The 19,436-nt window shown below is 35.2% G+C and overlaps 1 protein-coding gene and 1 long non-coding RNA gene across 2 annotated transcripts in view; both read right to left on the bottom strand.

The window, feature by feature from the left end:
* The window catches only part of spz4 (Spaetzle domain-containing protein 4), a 35,085-nt gene extending 20,845 nt beyond the window's left edge, over positions 1-14,240 (bottom strand). The window contains exon 1 of the mRNA XM_023173553.2: positions 13,992-14,240. Within this exon, the coding sequence (XP_023029321.2) occupies positions 13,992-14,018 (27 nt within the window). The 5' untranslated portion in view covers positions 14,019-14,240. The remainder of the gene's footprint in view (positions 1-13,991) is intronic.
* A 3,116-nt stretch (positions 14,241-17,356) lies between these two features.
* Positions 17,357-18,737, bottom strand: LOC111517401 (uncharacterized). Its single transcript, XR_002723815.2, has 2 exons — positions 18,498-18,737; positions 17,357-17,981 (listed from the first exon to the last, which is right to left on the bottom strand). It is a non-coding gene; the product is annotated as an uncharacterized lncRNA (long non-coding RNA).
* Between the last annotated feature and the right edge of the window lie 699 nt (positions 18,738-19,436).

Genomic DNA, 19,436 nt, shown 5'->3' on the forward strand with positions numbered 1-19,436 from the left:
AAATATGTTCACAATTTCAGCTGTTGAGTTACTTGGTAAGAGCCATACAAGTTAGAAGTATTTCGAATGTTCGGCGATTTTCTGCTATCGAAAAAAATGGATCAAAGAATTTGCATCAAATTTTGTTTCAAAAATGGAATTAAAGAGCTCAAAAAACACTTGAAATGTTGACAGTGGCATACGGTGATTGTACTCTGAGAAAAATGTTAACAAGTAGTACAAGCTTTCCACAGAAGGTCAACAACCGATGGAAATGTTGCAAAAGTGAAGAAAATTGTTATATAGAATCGTCGAATTTCTATTAGAGAAGTTGCCGAAGATGTCGGCACATCGAGGATGTCGGCAAAATTGCTGAATTTTGACCAAAAAAACGCCGTATGAGCATCGCTCACGAATTGTTGAATGACGTAACAAGACCATGACGATATTTTTCTGAAGTGAACACCAATATGTCTTGGCACAATCATGACGCTGGGATTGCAAAGGCTGCTTCTCAAAAGCTTGGAACACTGTTCCAAACCAGAAAACTGTACACACCTCAGCAACTTTTAATGCTTTATAAAGCTCAGATCAGATTTGTCTCTCTTCTATAGATACTTTCACGGGAAGTGTTCAAGTGATTTGGCACATTTGATTCCACCAAGAGCGGTACATATCAGAAATACGCGACGTACTGTGGCTGCTCATCGTTTTAAGGTTCAACCCAGTACACCTCGAAATTCACTGTTCAAGAACTCTTTCATCTGGAGAACGGCGTTTATGTGGAATAAACTTCCTGAGACCTTTTTTCAAATGGATTTGATCTCCAGCGATTCAAATCCAATGTGAATCACTACTTTCGCACAGGTACCGCTCTAAGAGCACCTTGAGGATTTCCCTGTAGTGATTGTGTTTTGTCCTTGAAAAAATCGGTAAAATTATCTGTTGTGATACATGGCTGAATTCGTTATGACAATGGTTACTAAATTTCATGAAAAAGAAGGTGTCTGTTTTGAAAAAAAGTACCTGAGGATGGATCCACATTGATCTAATAATTGATTTAATAAAGACAGGTAGAGTGCAGGAGATAAAAGATAACCTTAATACAGAAAAAATATAAAATAAATTCTCAACTTCTGTCGAAAATGTTTCGAAAAAAATCTCACTTGAAAACACATCTACAAGTAATATTCGTTCAACTGTATCTGAGTAATATTGCAAGTGATTTGCATTCGGAAAGTTAATGTATTTAGAAAGTTTCTCGGAATGCTCGGCGAAAGATCTCACTCATTTGTTCAACTTCTCGATTATTACGAGAATTGACACGAATATAAATATATCATTTGCCCACGATACTAAACCGGTTGCTCGAAATATTCTGCAATTCTAGTTTAGTGGAGAAATTGGTCTCGAGTTTTTACAAAACTGTTTCAAGAACATTAAATTTCCTTTCATATGAACCGTAACCTACAATCATGATTGGTTTGATCGTGACCTTGCTTTGTTTCAACTGAATTGAACTTGGAGTGTCACTGTTATGTTGAAAAATTATTGAAAGTGCAGGAAACGCTGCGGTAAGAGAAAGAATTTAAATCCGTTAACGAATAAGGCATTTCAAGCGTCCCTAGGTGGCGGATAGGGGAACGGCCAGGGGACCGGAGGTCCTGTCCGGGAAACCAATGTGGCCTCACGAAGCAACTATAAGTGCACCCTCCGCCTCCCCCAATCCACCCTAAATAAAGGCAATGAACCTGCTGTCCCTACAGGAAAGCTCCCTCACTTGTGCACTTCTACGGGGGGAACCCCAAAAAGGTTGAAGATGCCGCGCAACGACAGGAATGTCGCTGCACCTTCCAAAACCTTCGTGGAGGCCACCGTGAGACAACGATTATGGACATACAGGATTGCTTACTTTTGCGATTTTGTTAGACACGTCACGTGATCTCGTGACGTAACAGTGGTGACTCTGGATTGATTCGGTACTGCACTTTTAAATTAAAATAAATAAATTTCATGTTAATCCCTTATTAGAATAGTATTTATATAAAGGATTAAATACTTAATATAAATGGATTGATAATAAGTAAAAATTTTTCTTTTGTGGATGATAGGACGAGCTTTTTACCCTTTTAAAACTAAGAGGTTTCATCAGTTTTTTATTATTTTCGTGAAAACTGTAACTTCCCCTAGTATTATACATATGAGTGTCTTCATTCCTCATTAGTTCATTTTGGTTACGTTTTATGTACATAATCAGTTCAAGAATATATAAACATGGAAGGGTTAGTATTTGGAGATTCTTGAATAAAGGTTTACATGTTGTGGTTGGATGAGCATGACAAATCGTTCTTATTATCCTTTTTTGAAATACAAAAGCTCAAAGCTATACCTTTCTATTTCATTAGATGCCTTGTTACTTAAATTTGTTAATTGATCAATGTTATTGTGTGACATCAGAATATTAGTGTCATTGGCATATAATATCATTTGATTTGCGAATTTACAGGTGTCTTCAATGTCACTCAGAAAAGCTACAAACAATAGTGGTCCCAGGATTGAACCCTGTGGATCTGACTTCACACCATTCACCACTGTCGTCTGGGTTCTGTTTCTTAAGTATGATGTTACCCATTGAAGCGGAACACCCCTAACTCCTAACCTAATAATAACTCCTAATAATAAACAAAAACAATGCAATACTGTCCGAAAATAATCCTCAAAAAATGTTAAAAATAACACACAGTCTTATGGCAACTACTAAAAGTGTCACCAGTGTTACGTCACATCTACTCGGCGCTTGTTTAACGTGGCGATACAGGGTGATTCAAAAGTACTTTGACAAACTTCAGGAGGTGAAATATTCTAATATGAATTGTCCAAATAAATAAATGTCCGGAAACGCTTCGTTTCCAAGATACAGGATGTTGAAGTTTTATTTTCATTTTCGTTTTTATCAAATAACTTTTGAAATACTGAACTTAATTAAACGAAACTTGGTAATAGGAGGTTTTTGAGGTGTCGAATTCGAACCTGATGTTATTATTGCTCTTACTCGTAGGGGGCGCCACCTACACGTCTTTTTCTTTTTTAAAGATTCATAACTTTTTTGGGCGTACTTCTAGCACATTTTTCAGTAAAAAATTCGATGCCTCTATCATATCTACGTAAATAAGCTACCCTTGTTACTAGTCGCTGTAAGCAATCGTTTTCTAAATATTTGGACTTGAAAACTTCAAGTCGATTATTTTATAATCGATGCATGTTGAAGTTATTACGAATATTTTGCATTTTTCACAAGAATGCTTTGGAAATAAATTTGACGTTTGTGAGTAGTTTTGGTAATTACATATTTTGTGACAGTTAGACGTTTTGTTGAAGTTTCCGTAAGTAGAAGTAGAAAACAATTATTTTGAAAAAATGGATTATTTAAACAATAATGCTCATTTAGCCGATATGCATTTCGTTTATGGCCTTGCGGATGGCAATGCGCGCGAAGCAAGACGTATTTACCAGGAGCGATTTCCTAATCGAGTACTGCCTTCAGCTCCAACATTTGCTAGTCTCCACCGTCGTTTGGCAGAAACAGGTAGCTTCAAGAGGGCAGCTGATATTATTGAAAGACCACGAGCAGTCCAAACCCCAGAATTGGAAGAAGCTGTTTTGAACGCTCTCGAGGAGAATCCAGAAACAAGCACAAGAGTAATTGCTGAAGCTGTCAATTCTACTCAGTCCACAATTTGGAGGTTTATCCATACCATATTCAAAGGGTACAAGCTCTTTTGCCACGAGACTTTCCCCAACGCATTACTATGAGTCAATGGTTTTTGAGAAAATTGGCTGGAAATCCTCAATATTTAAGATATGTACTCTCCACGGACGAGGCAAACTTCTCCCGAAATGCTATCACGCTATCCGCACGCAGTTAGTGAAAGGCATTATCAGTATCAATTTTCCATAAATGTATGGGCGGCAATAATTGATAATTACTTGATGAGTCCTTTCTTTCTTCCGCTCCGACTGAATGGCGCAACTTACAGACACTTTTTAGAAAATGAATTGCCGGGACTACTTCAGAATGTACCATTAGAAATTCGTATCCGCATGTGGTTTATGCATGATGGGGCTCCGGCCCATTTTAGCGTTGTAGCCAGGGAATTCCTTAACACAGTCTATCCAAATCGATGGATCTAAACCCGATAGATTTTTATTTTTGGGGACATTTGAAGTCACTAGTTTATAAGACTCCAGTAGTGAACGAGGAAGATCTAAGAAACCGAATAGTTGACGCCTGTGAAACAATAAGAAACACACCAATAATTTTTGATCGGCTACGAGATTCAATGACTAGACGACTGACTGCCTGTATCTTCGCTGAAGGTGGACACTTCCAACAATTAATTTGAATACAATTTAGTTTCGTTTATTTTAGTTTATTCTACATATTCAAAATTTCCTGAAATAAAATGTTGACATTTCTTGCAAATTTTATTAAAACAAATACTGATTATGCACCCTTGATACAAAAATAACTATTTCGCTTAAGGATGTCATAAAGGAACGTACCCAACAGTAATGACCTCTTCAAACGAGTAAAACGTCAAATTCATTTCCAAAACATTCCTGTGAAAAAAGCAAAATATCCGTAATAACTTCAACATGCATCGATTATCAAATAATCGACTTGAAGTTTTCAAGTCCAAATATTTAGAAAACGGTTACTCACAGCGACTAGTAACAAGGGTAGCTTATTTACGTAGATATGATAGAGGAAACGATTTTTTTACTGAAAAATGTGCTAGAAATACGCCCAAAAAAGTTATGGATCTTTAAAAAAAGAAAAAGACGTGTAGGTGGCGCCCCCTACGAGTGAGAGCAATAAGAACATCAGGTTCGAATTCAACACCTCAAAAACCTCCTATTACCAAGTTTAGTTTAATTAAGTTCAGTATTTCAGAAGTTATTTGAATAAAACGAAAATAAAAATAAAACTTCAACATCCTGTATCTCGGAAACGAAACGTTTCCGGACATTTATTTATTTGGACAATTCATATTAGAATATTGTGAGGAATCACCTCCTGAAGTTTGTCAAAGTACTTTTGAATCACCCTGTAGATGTAAGTAAGCAATCCTGTCCATAATCGTTGACCGTGAGACGCCTCCAGATTGCCTAAGAGAGTGTGTGATCGGTGAGTCTTGGCCTACACCTGCCGATATAAAGGAGAATTTTCCCAGCAACCTGTCCACTTTCCTGGAAAGGACATGATGGACGATGACCTAGGAGGACAACTCCTTGGGAGGATGTGCAATGGTTCACATGTGGCCTAAGTGCTGGGGGCCTTCACTCACCCTCCCCACTCTACAGATACAGATATAACAAATCGCAAACTACATATGAGGCACTTGAATAATTATCAATTAAAAAACAAAGTGTAAAACTTGCTAATTTAGTATTGTTTTTAGAGTATCGATGGATATAATGAATGATGAATATACTGAATGATCACAAAAACAACATGGAAATTTCACGAGCAGACCAAATTAAATAGCTGGTAGTTACAATAGATCCACATCTTAGGTGGAATAAACGTATTACCCAGATCTCGAAATCGCTAAGATGCATACCACATAAAAAATACTTGAGATCTATCCCCGATATCAATCAACTTAGGATAATATACTACGCCTTGATACAATTTCGACTTCAGTATCTATGCCATACTTAGATAGGGTGTTATTTTAGATATCCACCTTAAGAAAGCTGAAGTACTACAGAGAAAAATACTTAAAATCATGTACCACAATAAAAATGACTATTCTAATTAAATATTCATTGACTCGAAGCTACTCGATATCAGACGAATATACATGTACAACTCAATCTTGTATATCTACAAAAACAAAATGACACTTCGACCAATTAGAAATGATTATAATAACTGAACTGAATTAAAGGGTGATGTACAAGTGAACGCAACAAAAAATCCATTGGTCAACACTCATACAAATACGACAGTGAGAAAATCTTCAACTTCTTACCGGGCATGTACAGGACCTACATTTATACAATAAATAATATTAACCTACTCAAAAACATCTTCAAGAAGTATTTACTCGATATTAATAGGGGCATCGTTCATAACATTCTTATAAAAAAATAAAGACGACAATAGTTATCCAGAGTTCAAAATCTGTTATACTTTCCTTTTATACCGTTGCACATTTGCACTTCTCACTCAAATATACCCACCAAAGTACCGTAATTTAATATTATATTTATGTTCATAATTATCTATTATATACTTCTAACTATTTTATATATATATATATATATATATATAAGGTGCGCTATATTACAAATTATTGTATTGTTTCTCAATTCAGCTCATTGATTATGCATTTAGTGATAGGAGTCCCACGCACAACTTCGGTTTTAGTGGCTTTGTTTGTACTGCATTAATGTAGTGTTGTTTATACACAAAAAACAAAATCATGCCTCAGCCACCGTAATAACCAGATTTGGCCCTCCGCCACTTTTTTCTGTTACCAAGATTATAGACACCCATGAAAGGACGGCGTTTTGCATTGATGCAAAAAGTGCATAGATCGTGTGTATTACATTTTTGAAAAGGACAACATATAAATTATTGAATAAATCAATAATTTTTGACAAAAATTATAGATCACGTTTTTGAACAGACCTTGTATACTATTTCAATACATTCTCGTGAAGTTCATTTATGTATATAGAGAAACTTTTTTGAAAACCAAGTTATTGTCAATAGTGGATTGTAATTTGTATCATATAAACCCATTGCTTTTTAGTTATCAATGTCCATATGGAATTATGAAAACATGGTTCCCATTAAAGGAATGGGTTGTAAGGAGTTTACACACTTTCTAAACAATTTCGATGGTTGGCGATTTTATGTTCAGTTTTATGGTCAGCGATAGTTGATTTACGATTTTTACAATTAATTGCATATCACATATGGTGTAAGACGTAGTATTTATTTAATGTAATAAACTTTTATGGGAATTTTTTAACCATTTTGATATTCGAGAAACTTTCACCAGATACTGATGGGGTACGTTTTGTTCTCCGCCACTTTCCAATAATAACTTTTCGATTTTGTAATTTTCATTACATAGTTAACATTGTTAATTAGCGATTCCATGAAAGCGACCAAAATGATAAATCCACGAGTCCACCACGAACAATTTTATTCATTGTTGGTTGCTTGATTGGTATGTCTTAAAAATAACTATGTTTGGGTTTCAAAACAATGGGATCGCCACTTTCACTTGTAGCCAACATATATATGGAGTGGTCTGAAACTCTTGCCATTGAAGAATCCCACAAGAAGCCTCGAGTTTAGTTGAGATACGTTGACGACATCTTCATAGTATGGAACCATGGTAACATTTATGAAGTACATCAACAGCGTAAGACCTTTCATCACCTTCACAAAGGAGAAGGAAGTCCACAACGGATTGGTGAAGAAGACCGACCAATAAGTGGTAAGCATCTGTATACCGAAAACTCATACGGGACAGTATTTAAATCACGAATCCAATCACCATCAATCTACCAAAAAAGGAATCATCAATACTCTAGTGGATCATGCTTTCGGCACGAAGGAAGGTTTTGGAAAGGAACTAGATCTTCAGCGGAATGGTTACCCCAGAGTGATGGTAGAACAGGCTTTAGCTAGAAGACAGCAAGAGCTCCACAAGGAAGAGAAGCCGCCACAATTAGTGCTGGTACTTCCCTACAAAGGGAAGAAAGGATAAGAAGAATTGAGTCCAAGTACAATAACAGATCCGGAAACACCACCCGCAGCAACCCCACAAAAAACAGGCCACCAAACTCGGACTGTCACCAAACGCTGACTCATCAACACAACATCAAGTGGTCCCAAGCTGAGATCATCCACAGGAAGCAACACTGGTTTAAGAGGAAGTTCAAAGAAGCTGCATATAGGTTGTTCAACGACGCATTTAGCCAAGCTAGCGTAGAGATACGGAACATATGTAAACCGGTTACCAAGTTGAAATCGATCAACTTCCATCAAACGGTCAACTGTCGCTAAACCGATGAAGCGGACAGAGGGAAGAAGGGATAGGTGAAAGCGTTCGAATAGTCATCTCTCGGAGAAATAGTCAATTCATCACCCGAAGACGATTATGGATACTAAACATTCAAAACGTCTTTTTACTCTGTAGTCATATTCATTTTGTTTTTTTTTCATTCATTTTTATTGTATTTTCATTTTATTTAAGATTGTATTGCTTAATTTAATTGATATTTTAGCTATTCATTCTAATTTCATTTGTTTTTTCACATATTTCGAATCACAGTAGAATCATATTAGGCAATGGAAGTCCGAACTAATGAAATTCATAAAGTGTAATAGTTTGACGTTTCAAGCTTCTTTTCAAGTTGGAAACCACAGTCCATTTTGTAACGAAAAAAAATTCAGCAGCAACAAGATGCAAAAACGAAACGAAAATGATCCATGAACTTATATTTTTGTTATACGGTATAATATTTTGGCATTTTTTTCGTATCTCTGATGGCTTCCAAAAACCTCACAACAGACATCCTTTCTTGGGAAAGTTTTTGGCTTTCTACTACTTCATCTTGATACAAAAAAAAGGATGAGGGAATCTTCCAAAGAAAGGAAGGAAATAATCAATTTGAAAATAAATAACTCTATACATGGATGTGTAGATCATGCAAAGAAGTAACTTTCAGACACAAACTGAAAGAAAGTCCTCTTGAAACTGCTACTTTCATATAAACATTGAATTAAACGAAAGAAAAAAATTTGTTTCGAAACAAATACTTCTATATGAACACTGAATTATACAGAAAATACTTTTCTCTACTCAGTTTGTGTTTCAAACATTCGTTGTGGAATAAAAATCAGATATCATTCACATGAGTTCTACTTTGAATGAATGGTAATGAATTGCACTTACATGGAACACTGTCACCCTCACTGGTATACACCGATGTTTCGCCTTAAGACACTTGCCCCAAGGCTCTTCAGTACCAAATTGGATAACATTATAGAAAATACACACATTCATTCATGAATTACGATTTTTTAATGTCACGGAATAAGCTTGATCTGCTTATGTCATCGATGACATCGTAATGACATTCATTCACCTATTTGATTTAATCCCAGCCAATATGAATTTTATTTGAATTGAAGGGGTTATATTTTTAGGAGTGATTAATTTTTGGGAAAGAAAGTATTTGGCTTTCTACTACTCCATCTTGATACAAAAAAAGGGATGAGGGAATCTTCCAAAGAAAGAAAGGAACTAATCAATTTGAAAATAAGTAATTCTATACATGGATGTGTAGATCATTCAGAACTCATGTGAATGATATCTGATTTTTATTCCACAACGAATGTTTGAAACACAAACTGAGTAGAGAAAAGTATCTTCTGTATAATTCAGTGTTCATATAGAAGTATTTGTTTCGAAAGAATTTTTTTCTTTCGTGTAATTCAATGGTTATATGAAAGTAGCTGTTTCAGGAGGACTTTCTTTCAGTTTGTGTCTGAAAGTTACTTCTTTGCATGATCTACACATCCATGTATAGAGTTACTTATTTTCAAATTGATTATTTCCTTCCTTTCTTTGGAAGATTCCCTCATTCCTTTTTTTGTATCAAGATGGAGTAGTAGAAAGCCAAAAACTTTCTTTCCCAAAAATTAATCACTCCTAAAAATATAACCCTTTCAATTCAGACATCCTTATATTGGACACACAGTACATAAATACAGTAAGACTTTACCTCACGATTAGTAGTGCTACAAGTTACGTTATTAAAATATACAACAGCTGATTTCATAGATAAATTTTACGGAATGAATGGAACATTGTGCTTTCTTTCATTGACATGTTGACGACATTAGTTTCAGAAGGGAAAGTATTTCTAATATGATTGCATCACGCTGATTTCACTTTTAGTAAAACTTAAGAATATGGCTACTAGTCCTTCTTCACAAAAGAGAGACTTCGTGATGACCTCAAAAAAAATTGGTAAACAAACATTCCACCAAACTACACGAATCATAATTTTCATAAATTTGTTCATAACTGAGTAGTCGATACTTGAACAAAACAGGCTCAACTGCGTTCAATTGAGAATTATATATTTTATAATGTGGAACACATTCCTTATTAGAATTTCAAGTTATTTCTGTCATCGATTTGGTCGACATTATCGAATTCTATATGGCATTCCTCTCACGACTTTATTCAACGTATCATGGGTTTTTCGAATAACTTCGATTTTCTGCCAGTATGCGATACACTAGATTTTTCACATGCACATCGAGTGGTGTTAAATCTGGTGATTTTGCGGGCTACCTCATGAGCTCATTTGCTCCCACTCATCTATCGGGAAAAAATCTGTTGAGATGTTGAACCCCACGTCCGGTATCATAAGGAGATGTTCCGTCTTGTTGGGAATACTTTTCATTTCTCTAAGTACCCTTCGATTTCATTTTGGAGAAATTCAAAGTATCGCTCTCCTGTTGAAGATCCTTCGACGATAATTGACCCAATCAATCTTCGTCCGATTATTCCCACCCATACGTTGAACCTATACCGTTCTTGAAAATTGCCTCGTAAAAATTGGCATTTTTGTGCCTAACAGCGGATATTGTTTCTATTGAGCGTACCATTATTCGACCCTCATGTCTTGGAGAAACTGGTTACAATATGCTAGTCGTCTGATAGAATCATTTTCATACAATTTTCGATTTGGTTGATATTTGAATGAACGGATGTTGTGTTTTTTCAATATTTTCCACGGAGACTATTGATTTTGAAGCCCATTTAATGTACAAAATGATATCGAATATTGACTGGGGTAATATTGAACAAATCAATGATATAGATAATGTTTCGTTTTCAACGAATATCATTAAAAAGAAACGGCACATTCTAACTATAAAAAATATGAGACCATTTTTTATCAACAATTCACGTCACTTCGAACAGAAATGAATTATGAATTCACATTGTTTCTGTGAAAAACCGAAAACTATATATTGGGTGATCCCTCAAGCTTTTGGAATTTAATTGAGGTAGGTAATACATAAATATCAGGCATGATGATGAGGTATGGTGGGGAGAATCTCGACAAGCCACAGAATATTAATACATTTACTAACTACTTTAGTAAAGTATATAATATATAATGTATAGTAATGTAAATAAATGATCTTGACCACTCCCCAATGAATATGAGCTGTATTTCAATAGATAGGACAAATGAAAAACACATATTTTTGGCGAAGTTGTGGTCGATCTATAGCCACTCCAGGCATTCCCCAAGGTTCAAATCTCAGGCCGCCTTTATTCTTATTGTTCACTGATGATCTTTGAAACATCATCAGTTCATTAAAGCAGCAACTCTATGCCGATGATCTGGAAATGTATGAAATAACTGAAAGTACCTCAGACTGCTTGAATTTACAGTCTGAAATTAATAATATCAATGCGTGATGTTCCAGAAATTGTCCTTATTTTAATATTTCAAAGGGCTCCGTGACATCTTTCATCAGATCCGGGCATTATTTTCGATCAAGAATTAACTGTTTCCTAGCACATGAACCAAGTTATATCATCTGCATATGGCAGAGGAGACACATTTTACTGCAAAGTAGGGCAAAGTAGAGATTTCCAAAACATTGTTTCAGTGATCTCTATTCACTGCATCTTCATCAGAAGTGAATTGAAATACGGGATAATGATATGGAACCTGTCATTCAAAACAACTTTAGTGTATCGTGGAAGGACTACAAACTACTTCCTCCTACTCAACAAAATTTCAGTTTTATGTATAAAACTTGATAATGGGGTAAAACCTGAAACCGATCGTAAAAATAAAATAACTAGTGGACATGAGTCAAAAGTGTTTTTATTAATTTAATTAAAATGATCATGAATCTCCACAAAATAAAAAAGTCATCATTCACACATATTACTTCAATTCGAGATAGCAGATAATTTTTCATGGTGATAACCAATAGTAGTGATAGTAAAATCGCAGGTGGTTCTCTTTATAAAGCCAAGCATCTTCATAAATTTCTGAATTAAAGCCGAAATGTATGATTTATAGCTAAGCTAGTATCACACCTACTTCTTTGGTTTCAAAAGCAGAATGTAAAGTCAGATTATTTAAACCATATTCGAAAGTGATTGGGTGATATGTTCGATGAATTCGAAGAACATGGCATTTGGATGCCTTCGAACACATACTATATTGCGTACACCAGTTAGATAGCCAATCTATGTCGTTTTCTAGAATAAATGTATCGGCTATTTAAATCGTCAACAAATAGCAAAGCTTCACTTTCATGAACGCAGCGAATTAGATCGTTAATAGAAAGGTTGAACAACAGTGGTCCCAAATGTGATCCTTGTGGAATAACCAATGTAACTGCGATTGCATGAAAAGAGACAGTTTGCGTTCTTTCCGTACGAGCATCACAATGTGCATATAAATAGGACTTACTATTTTTTATCATGTACTATTTTTATTTATGGTTATTTCACATATTTGTAATTCAGTTGAAAATAATTTATTATTTTTCTAAGTTGCGTGCTTTTATACTAGACTTTAGCATTTCCTCTAATTGGGTATTTATGTCCGTTGGAATTAAATGACTAACTATATACCTATCTAGTCAGTAACTTCTCGTAATTACTTATAAATCTTGTACACAATTCAAATAGTCTCTTCAAGGTAGTACCTGTTATCAAAACAAATAAATATTCACCGGTGAAAAATGCCTGGATATGAATTAGATACACTTCTTTTGACAAACGTTTTTCACATATGATTTCATTTTTTCGATTTTTTTTTGTTTTTGATAACGTATGAAATTACTTTCCATAACGTAAATCATCTAAAAGAAAGCAAAGTATACAGGGTGTACCTAAAATCATGTCATATTTTTAGATGGTGATTAGTTATCATATTTCATGAAAAGAAGTTTGAAGTTTTACTAAAAATATTTTTCTTTTATCAATAACTCACAAATACTTCGTCGATTTTGATTAAACTACGTGTGTTTGTTAGAAACGACGAGGGGATTCTTTTTATGAAATTTATGAAAGATTTGGAATTTTCAATCCAGTGGTGTCAGAAAGGCTTACTTGATTGATATTTATGATATAAATAATTGTACGCCACTGTTTTCGCTAGATTTGATATTATTTAGCCACCTATTTTTGGTCCTTCGAGCCGGACCAGAAATAGATAGTGTTTTTTCAATATCAGCAGGCTGTATATAATAAGGATACTGATACTTTATAAATGAGAAATAATATCAGTGTATTTTACTTTCATGACATACTTTGGTGAGTTGAGCTATATAGTTGCGACGGCAGATTTTTATACACTGATAGAGAGGCGGTAAGTCCCTCGTTTCGTGGTACCACACACGCACGCCCGATACTCCAAGGTACTCGTATCAAAATAAATACATACAGTGTGACACAAAATAAATGAGTTTAAATGAACGTTTAGACCAAAGACATTAAAAATACACCCTGTGAAAAATATGATTTTATTTGAACTGTCAGCTATTGGACTCTTTAGTTGTTTAGTGTCCTCTATATGACAATTTAACAGATTATATGTTGATTTGGCTTCGTTTATTTTTCAGTTCGTGGATGGTGAAAAATCCAGAGAAAGTTCAAAAACCAATGTTCAACTAATGTTTGCAGTTCAACGCATAATCTGCGATTGTAAAGGAGAAATGAATTTGAAGGTGAGATGAATAACTGGAATTAAATGAAGATCTAACGTACATTCACTTGAACTTTAAAAGAACTAAACCTGGTCCAAGACTTCAGCAAAGGTCTAAGATTTGCAAAACAGTTAGATCACAATCTCGCTCCAGGTAATTCAGAACTGATTATCATACAGATGATCTTTGAAGACCTCAATAGTAAAATAGCAATATCACTTACTAATAAGACAAAACAGCTCAGTATCATTTTGCATCGTTTTGGCAAAGCAGCCTCTATAATCCAAGCGTTAACACGAAGAGAACTCCTCTGTCACCGCACAAAATCATTCCGAATTCAGCTGCAGACTGTGTGACCTAGTAGCGGAAGAATCGAGTGGTCGCGGTCACTCAGTCACCAGTGCTACCGAAGAACTGAAGAAGTAAACTGCTCCGATGTTCTGCCGGTGATACATTGTTCCTGTTTATTTTATTTAGAAATGAGGTTTCTGCCGCGGCTATCGGCGAAGAAAAAGTTAAGCAAAGTGGGCCAGTTCGCTCCTCCTCTTCTTTCTTCGGCGACGTGCGCTCGCTCAGCTCTTTTGCTCGTCGGTTATTCTTGTATTACAGGGACATGAAGATGAATGAAAACGGGACGGCGTGTTGGGTATAAATATACTGGGTGGCCAGGTTTCTTATCTGAATATATAGGCACTGCGAAAATAAATTTTTTCGGAAACCGTTTCGAAAGTACCCACTTCCCGGAGACTGATCTTCAAGGAAAAAACACAAGCACTACAGGAAAATCCTCAAGGCGCTCTAAAAGCGGTACCTGTGCAAAAGTAGCGATTCACATTGGACTCGAATCGCTGGAGATTAAATCCATTTGGAAAAACTTTCTCAAGAAGTTTATTTCACATAAACGGCGTTCTACAAATGAAAGAGTTTTTAAACAGTGAAGTTCGGAGTTGAGTTGAACCTCAAAATGATGAGCAGTCACAGTCCGTCGTGTAATTCTGATATGTACCGCTCTTGATGTAATCAAATGTGCCAAGTCACCTGAACACTTCCCGTGAAAGAATCTAAGAAGAGAGACAAATCTCCAACCTTCGCGGTGTACCCCTACCTGGCTGGGGTGAGATGGATGAAGATATTATTCATCTGTTAACGGAGGACATAGTGTCGGGACCTTCTATATCGGGAGGGGTCGTCTACAGCGTAATCTATAGCTTCCCTGATGACTAATCACGACCAAATGAAAATAATTCTAGCTAGTCATAGAATCTCTCTGCAGTTGATTTAGTGGGATATCCACTACACCACCTGCAGACAGAGCCAAGTCTTCAACTTGAAAGATTCGTCGCAAATTATTTCCCACTATGAAAAGCAGAAATTAATTTCGTTTGGTCGATCCAAGTCGAAGACGTTGCACAGTTGCCTCATGGTTTTACTTTAACTCTCTGCGCGGCATTAGCTGGGTGGGTTGTTTGTTTTTTCGTTGGGTATCTGCCACACGTACCTACAAAGTCGTAGGTCTGCATGAGAGGATAGGGGCAACCCTGAGCATATATATATATATATATATATATATATATATATATATATATATGATGTGTTGTTTTTCCGGGTGTTCATCCGTTGTGTACTATTCGATAGTCGACGTTTCGCCATCATCTCAGATGGCATTATCAAGACGAGTTACTGCTTCGCTTCGAGAGGTGTAACTGATGTTAGGTTCTTCTTGTGGTGTTTTTATATGGCTTCGCTTGCGTAAGTTGTATGGATTTGTTACCTGTTTTTCCACCTGAGGGTTGTTGATGGCTTTTGGCGGTTCTCCTACCTGTTTTTCTACCTGAGGGTTGTTAATGGCTTCTAGCGGTTCTCCTACCTGCGATGGTTTATTATCAATTTGTGGTTGTCTTTGGTGGTTGTTTTTAATTATTGTTTTCCAAATCCTTGGGATGTTTAGTGAGTCATCCCTTTTGTTGATGAGGCCTTGCTTTTCGATTTCGATAGCTTCCCTGATTTGTCGAATTCTTGGGTTTTGCACCTGTGCTATCTGTTTTGTGGACTCAAAATTAATCTTGTGACCTGTTTGTAGATGGTGTTGAAAGAGGGCAGAGGAGGTTTGTTTTGTTCTTATCGAGTTTTTGTGCTCCTGGGTTCTGGCAGATATACGTCTGTTGGTCTGACCGATATATTGTTGACCACAGTCCTCGCATGTGATGCTATATACTCCTTGGTTTTCTAGAGAAATTCTCTCTTTCGGTCTGGGCAGCCAACTGGATATATATATATATATATATATATATATATATATATATATATATATATATATATATATATATATATATATATATATTGAATGATGCAACTAATTTTCTTTTCTTTTCAGTTTGGTAGTACACCTGACCTAGCTGGAAATTTATTTGAATTTTTTTCATTATGTTCGACAATGAAAAACCGATTTTGAAGATAACTTTTCGTTAGTCCTAAAAAGTTCCTTGACATCCCATATTTACTATAAATTGTAGGCAAGGCCAGTAAAACATAGTTTTACAGCGATAAAAATTCGAAAGTCAAGTTATAGGATGAAAAATAGCAATATCAAAGAAGCTTTGTGTAATTTGTTATTAAATTGTTCATAGAGATGATAACAAGAAGATAACGCCTAGAGTTCCATTAAAGATATAATCTATTAAATGAAGATTAACAAAACAAACAGTTATACAATTATACCAATACGATTGTATGAAGTGATATTCATGGATAAATTGCTTGAAATATATACAGGGTGTACTTATCTGAAAATAAGTCCAATATAATTCTGGAATGACTGATCAAGTGACCTCGTATATATTTTCAAGTGAAGTTGCAGATGGGCCTGATTGAAATCTTCTTCTCTTTGATTCATCTCTTTCAGCGTTCCTACAGTGAGATCCATCAAATGCTCGCCTCACAACTACTTCCCTGGCTGATACCATGACGGACATTGGATTATTTTCGACGTACACTTGTGCCAGTTTTCTCAGACAAAATTCTTGTTCATCCCGCAGCAAGATCTCGCTAAAATCAGTCACCTTCAGGCGGGTATTCGATTGTTACTTCTCGTCAGTATAGGATAGATTCATACAGGACAGCAGTGCTGTCGGTACTCGATTGATTTCAACATCCTTCACAGCTTATCCAATGCCGTCGTGGTATTGGCTAGAGAAGTAGTTCGCCGGTTCCTACCGTGTGGGAACGTTGGGAAATATATATCTTCTAAATTTTATTTTTGGAGGAAATATCAGAAGTAGCACTGAATATTCAAGGAAACGAGCATCATGCCCTAGTAGAGCGTATCTACTGAGTTTCGTGTCATAGTTGACATCCTCTTCTCAAAAAAAATATAACCGTCAACCGACAGGAATCTAATTTATCGTTCTTGTGGTTTCAGGTAGTATAGTAATAAAATTTAAAAAAAAATCTCGTACATCCAGCAGCAGAACCATGCTGCAATTATCACAAAAATGTGACAACATCAGGAACAAATTCATGAGAAAAAACACTAAAAATAGAATTTTAATGGCATAGTCTCATGTCAACACTTCAAATAAAAAACGGAAAGTTGAAAAATAATTTAATTTTTCTGCATCTTCACAATTTACATTAATCCGTCAAATATTTCTTCAAGATTCATCATATACTGGCTATCATTTATAGTGAACTGACTTTGTCCATTGTTAAAGCCATTATAATCCACCATTTGTTGATTATGATTCACATAAGGCTGGATATATTCACTATTATAGTTTAGCTTTTGTTGGTTATCATAAATCTGCTCATTGTTAGTAGTATAACCATTATTATTCAGCATCAGCTCATTATTGTGAGAGTTTATTACACAATTTTCATGAACGGGCATGGGATTATCTGGTGGTAAATCGAAATTCTCCAAAGCTTCAGAGAGAAAAGCATTCAATTTAAAAGTGTCATCAGTGGGTAGTTTTGTCTTTGCACCATTAGCAGGAGGTACATCTAAAGATTTCGCAGTTTCCAATTTTTTTGTTTTTTTCTCCGAAGATCTAGAATGTACAGAATTTCCTAGTTCTTCCAGAGGTTTTTCAACTGCAATGCACTTCTGACCAATTGGGTAAGGACATTTCAAATCCAAACATAAATATACAGCTTGGCTCAAGTTAATTTGCTGGAGCTCTAGTACTGAGCGACATAGAGGGCAAACTAAAATATCCTGTAACATAATAATAATGATATTGATAACAATAAGCGCCTTTATTCACAATAATATAAAAAGCGAAGTGTAAAAATTTTTAACTAAACCAATGAACATTTGAATCATATTCACAAAGAAAAAATGTTGAATATTTTTTAATCAGTAACCTAGGAATACATGGATTTCTCTGAATTCTTTCAAATTCTTCTTACAAATGAGTAAGTAGAGAATATACCCTAGAATTTGGTTGTAATGAATTGCTCCTTTCTTTGATAATGCATTAATTTGTAAGAGAAACCAAGTTAGAAATCAACAGTAGAGTATTAAAAAATAAACAAAACATTTCTATTTGATTCTTAGATATATCTTAGGTATATTATGACCTTTGTTGAGAGTTGAATCCATGAAAAACTTGGTTCTTCAGTAATTTATAGGTAGAAAATAGACCAATAGTTTTTCAATGGAAAATGAATATGTGTAAATTTTAAATGTGTTGACCAAAACGAATTTGTATAGTTAGGAGGAGGAACTCACCATTTACAATTGTACAGCTTTATACTTTTCATTCACCTAAGTGATACTTGAAATAATAGCGTCTTGTATAGAGTTTGTACTTTTTAGTTTTATCACAGGTTAAATAATTAATGTTATCTGTTGTTTTATAGATCAGACATAACTTCACACTCTCCGAATGTTAATCTAATTGAACTTCTTTTTCTTCTTATTTTCGATTCAATGGCCTCAGCAACTAAGTCTATCCGGCCAGTTGTTAACGACAACCTTGACAGTTGACAGTGGACGAAAGGTATAGGTTGTTCACGTTAAGAAGAGAATGACGTCACAAGATGACAAGTTTCGGCGTTGCCAACATGTGCACTATTTCGAACTTTCAAATTTTTTGTACTGTTGATATGTTTTATTGATATTATCCTTACTTACTTTTAGTAATTGTTGGGACTATTTAGACAATGCTTTAGGCATATTGAATAAACGCAGGTCTTATCAAAAGGAATGATTAGTTCAGAAAAGAAAAGGAAGACTGACAGTTTTCGAGTTTTTTTCGATTCGGCAACGTCTGAAATTTCACTATCAGTTGAGAAACATACAAAATGAAATATTACTAGTTTCATTGCTGTTGAAACCATTTCAGTGGGAATTTTAACGTTGTTATGTTGGATATACAAAATAATCAAAAATGACGTCATTCTCTTCTTAACGTAGACAGCCTATATATTTTGTGTATTGACTGACAAGCAGTGTTGCCGCAGACACGTACAGACAAATACGAATTATACTCAACCAATTTAAAATTAGTCACATAATATAAACGAGACAGCCGAAAATCATTCTCTCCTGAAAATATACCACTATCAATTCAGATACGTAATTTGGATAATTATCCGAAAACCGGCAACACTGCTGTCAAGTTTATTTCAGTTGGATAAACATTAGAAGAATTTGAGGTTAAGTCTG

This window comes from Leptinotarsa decemlineata, unplaced genomic scaffold (genome assembly GCF_025532065.1).
Source record: "Leptinotarsa decemlineata unplaced genomic scaffold, Ldec_3_MD MMD2_P_RNA_scaffold_2, whole genome shotgun sequence".
In the NCBI taxonomy this organism is placed as follows: domain Eukaryota; kingdom Metazoa; phylum Arthropoda; class Insecta; order Coleoptera; family Chrysomelidae; genus Leptinotarsa; species Leptinotarsa decemlineata.